At 33.3% G+C, this 4,866-nt stretch overlaps 1 protein-coding gene across 1 annotated transcript; it reads left to right on the forward strand.

Moving 5' to 3' along the window:
* Positions 1–209: 209 nt before the first annotated feature.
* On the forward strand, positions 210–1,459 carry LOC142627490 (protein SRC2-like). Its single transcript, XM_075801367.1, has one exon. The coding sequence runs from the start codon at positions 331–333 to the stop codon at positions 1,036–1,038; it is 708 nt and encodes a 235-aa protein (XP_075657482.1). The 5' UTR covers positions 210–330; the 3' UTR covers positions 1,039–1,459.
* Positions 1,460–4,866: the final 3,407 nt, after the last annotated feature.

Raw genomic sequence — 4,866 nt, forward strand, 5'->3', positions numbered from 1 at the left:
TTATTTTTAATTAATGGTAACAAATGTCTAAGAGAATTCTTTTACAAAATACTTTTAAGAATATTTTATAATAAAAAAATAAAAAATAAAACTTATTTTTTATACTTTTTATAAAAATAGTATGAAAACATTCCAAAAATAATTAATTCATTTACTAACCAATGTCCTTACTCTAAGTCCGTGGCGCAAGGAATCCCATTGGTTTATCTCAACCCCACCGAGTACAAGCACATTGATGCTCTTATAACCATAAGCATCGGTACGCAGCCACCTTCATCTCCATCCATAAACATTGACTCAACAAGCCAGTCTGTCCAAAAACAACACCTTATGGATTGCAGGGTCTTACAACTTGTGATTCAGTCAGCGCATGGATTGAGAGACGTCAATCGTGTCACAAAAATGAAGCCTTACGCGCTTGTTTCCATTCGCGACAACCAAAATAACCTTCATTCCTCAGAGGAAAAAACACCGGAGGACACTGGAGGTGGTTCAAACCCCACATGGAACTCCCCAGTTTCGTTCAACCTCGACATCACCAAGGCCAAGGAGAGCAGCCTTGAACTTGTTGTTAAGCTCATGTCATTCCGGATGGATCACTGGTTTAGGGACAAAGAAATCGGTGAAGTCCGTGTGTTCATCACAAAATTGCTGGAAGGTTTTGGTGGTGAAGCTAAAGCTGATGCAGTAGTAGCTGAAAAACAGATGAGTGCCAGTGTTATGACCACAGATGAAAAGCCCCAAGGAACACTAGTCTTTTCTTACAAGTTTGAGAGCGTGAGTACTGTCCAGACACCAGCAAGGCAGATCAATTTTCCAACTGAGCCGCAAAATGTGCAGCAGGACACTGAACAACCTGCTGGGTGGGTGGATCCGTTGATCAATGGGATTGGGGGAACTGCGTTGAACAATACCGGATTGACAAGTGTAGTTGCCGATGCTGCTGCAGCCCCGCCTCCGCCTGCTATTCAAAACCATGTTGCTACTGTTGTTGAAGAGGAAGAGGAAGTTGATGATTATGAAGAAGAAAATTTTTAAGATTAAGAACGAAGCTAGATATGGTCATGGAAGTAGTATATAAGGATCTCAAGGGTGGTTATATTATATTTAGGTATGCATATAATAATAATGCAAGTCCACCTCAAATTAGCTATATGTACTGGTTTCTGCTGTTTCTGTGTGAATCTTTACGTAGTCTTTCTTAGAATGTCAAGCTGAGACTGTGAATTATCTTAATGTTCTACTTCTACTATGTGTATCAGTACTGTTTCTATATTGGGGATGATAATTAGTAGTTGTTGTGCTCACTTGGTAGTATCATTCAGTTTATCAGCTGCACTAACAATCTCTAAACTCTTCTTCTGCTATAGTATACATTAGTTTTCATTTTGGCAGTGTTTGCTCTGTTTTTGAGTTCATGTAATTTCGGACTTAATCAGATCTTTGGAATCATATTCCTTATATTTTTTATGTGCATATAGGATGGAGCAAGAAAATTTTCCGGGATAATACCAAATGATATGCATATGTTTGACCCACTCATTATTGTATGTACTAATAAATTTTCAAGCATCAATTTTCAGACATAAAGACAAATTTGTTAATTTTGACATGTGTGTGAGATTTTTCATATAAAATTAGTGGTACCATATATTGCACTATGAAAATTTATTTTGTAATTAAATATAAACTGTCAATTGGTTTAATGTTCCTCAAAAAAAAATATTGGTTTAATAAGTAAAAGGCAAAAAAAAAAAATCATCAACCATAAAATAAACAAATAGAAAATTAAGTAAAATACTAAAATAGAAATAAAAATGGGAGAAAAAAAAAGGAAGAGTAGAGAGATTGAAGAGAGTTAGGCCCTGTTTGGTTATCACTGGAGTGAATTCATTTTCTCTTTTCATTTTCTGAACTTTTATTTTTTGTTTCTTAAATCTTGTATTCATTTTCTCTACTCACCTCATTTTATATTTGGCATTATTTTTTAGTCTAGATTTTTCTTTTTTTCACTTTATATTTTTCAATTAAAAATTCAACACAATTGAGAGAGAGTGTGTGTTTTTTAGTGTTAATGGGATCTACATATTTGGTTTTTTTACAAAAATGCCATTATATATATTTTTAGGAAAATGAAAATACTAAAAAATTATATTCAATTTTTGTATTCAAATTATTTTTTAATACTAAAAATAAAAACTGAATACAAATACAAAACTAAACAAATTTTAAAGCATTAAATCCCATAATTAACTGAAAATAAATACAGAATATACCACTTTTTTCTCAAATCAAATAGGCCTTAGCGTGAGACGACTATGAGAAGACTTGCATTTGCATTGACTCATAAGTTCTTTTGGCAGGTGGCTAGAAAGTAGAATATTGGAAAATAATGCAAATTATATAAGTGGTAAGAGTTTTGTTATGATGATGTGTTGGGGCCGGGAGGAGAGATATTTGATGCAAATTATATAAGTGGTAAGAGTTTTGTTATGATGATGTGTTGGGGCCGAGAGGAGAGATATTTGTATTTGAACGAAACAATGACACATGGGGGCAGTCAGTTTCATTTGGGGGCCAGCTTTTACAAAAGTACTTTAGGGCGTGTTTTTTTGGGCTAGCAATAATGGTTTTTTGGGACATTTCCGCCCCTCCCCCTCCCACGTGTTTTGTATGGAAATGTACTGCATAGACTATTAATTGGGTTAATAAATAAAAGGAAAAAAAAATCATCAACCACAAAATAAATTAACAAATAGAAAGTGGGGTGAATTAGAAATGAAAAAAAAAAAAAGACAAAAAGGAAGAATAGAGAGATTGAAGAGCAAAAATGCTAGTTTTTAAATAAAACTCACGATTTGTTTATATGGTAAGTCATAAATAATGAAGCAAAATTAGTAAGTTTATAACTTTACTATTCATAATTTATCATATAAACAAGTTGCAACGAAATTGTAAATTTTGTTATGATATGTATCATTACTTTGTTGAATAGAGCTTAGTGTGTAACTTTGAGAAAGACTTGTTGCATGGAAAGACGAGGTCTTTTGGAAGGTAGCTAGAAAATAGAATATTAGAAAAATGCAAATTAAAAAGATGAAGTGATGGAAGCTAATATATAGCACTAAACTTATGAGTCAAAAAAAGAAAAAAAAAAGAAAAATATATATATATATATATATAGCACTAAACTTATAAAAATTGTAGGATGATGATGTTTTGGAGGAGGAAAGCAATGACACATGTGGGGCCCGTCAATAATGCTTTACAAAATATTCTTTATTAGGTCCTATATTTTAACCAGCTAATCAGCTATAATGTCTTTTTGAACATTTTTGGGGGCATGGTAAAACGTGGCTCAGCAAAAAAGTATGCAACTTACTCAAGAATTGTTGGACACAATGTTTTGTATGGAAATGCACTGCATATTTGTTTTGTTTGGTACTCTTTTTATCATTTTGCTATGAATTTTCAGCCCCTTGTACAATATGGCATTCATGGTTGTTTTAGGGTTTGCTTAAACTACTAGTACTAAATATACCTTATTTAAGTTTGTCTATTAAAATAAAATATTTCCAATACTAACCTATTCGGCGTACCATTTCAAAGTTTATATATATATATATATATATATATGTAAGATCTCAAATAAAGTTTAAATATTATAATTAAAAACAAGGGATTTACTAAGGGCATACATTAATAAACCATTTTAGGAAATTTTTTATGAAAAAATGAAAAAGTAATTAATTGTTTTGACAGCTTTTTTAATTTTCATATGATTAAGGGCACATATTAATTGAACCTAAAAACAATTGCTTCTGACTTTTTTATAAATAAAATTAACATTTTGGGTAATTCCTCCCAAGGAATCTTCCAAGAAGGTTCACTAACAACTCCTTTTCCCATTTTCCAAACCCACCCACGTAAAAGCGGATTGAGATCCTGTACAATACCTAGGGTATTGCATAAGGTGCAATAGTTTCAATCCTTACCGTTTATTTAATCCAATACATAGAAAATTGACACCTAATAAGGACATGTCATCAATCCGTGTGACACCACCTTCTACTCTTTCTTTGCTCTCTTCTCTCTACCTTTCAGTTACCAAAAAAAAAACAAAAAGCTCTCTCCTTCTTCAAATCTTTCTCTACCCAAAATTCAAAAACTCTCTCACACCATTACTGAATCTCCATGGCTACAGCCAGCAGCCACTGTGTCTCACACCTCCACTGTCGGCAGTAGTTCTAGTATGTTCCCGTCTCTCTCCTTTGGCCGCTGGAGGTGCTATCGCCGGTGCCACCACCACTAGTGGCCGCCGGGTCCTCCTCTCTCTCTATATTGTCTTTTCTCTTTTTATTTTTCTTTTTGTTTCTCTTTTTATTTGCCTTTTAGAAGTGACTGAAGCCCTTAGAGTTTTGTTTAGTGACTGGGTTTCGTTTTTGAGTATAAAGCTTGATCATCTGCTTGAGTTTGAAAATTTGGGGCTTTTGGGTATAGCCGAATGTATTTTGATTAAGTATCTCCCTGTACTTGTTGTATGGTGTTTTGACATCAGTCCAAAAATTATGTTGCTTGGTCATGAACTCATGATGTATGCTAAAAATCATTATGAAATTTCTCTTCTTTTTTTTCCTAATTTTTTTTAAGGTATCTGTTCGTTTTCTAAATTTGGATTGACTATGTAGATGGGCATTTTGTTGGTGGATAGTATATTTTGTTTCTTGTAGTTCATATTGCTCACAATGATGTCTTCCAGGAATGGACTAAACACATCGAGATCGATTGTCATTTTATCCATTATCATCTTATCTATGGTGCTCTCAACCTGATCTCAGTCTCCTCTAAAGATCAACTTGCAGATAT

This window comes from Castanea sativa, chromosome 3 (assembly GCF_040712315.1).
Source record: "Castanea sativa cultivar Marrone di Chiusa Pesio chromosome 3, ASM4071231v1".
NCBI lineage: Eukaryota > Viridiplantae > Streptophyta > Magnoliopsida > Fagales > Fagaceae > Castanea > Castanea sativa.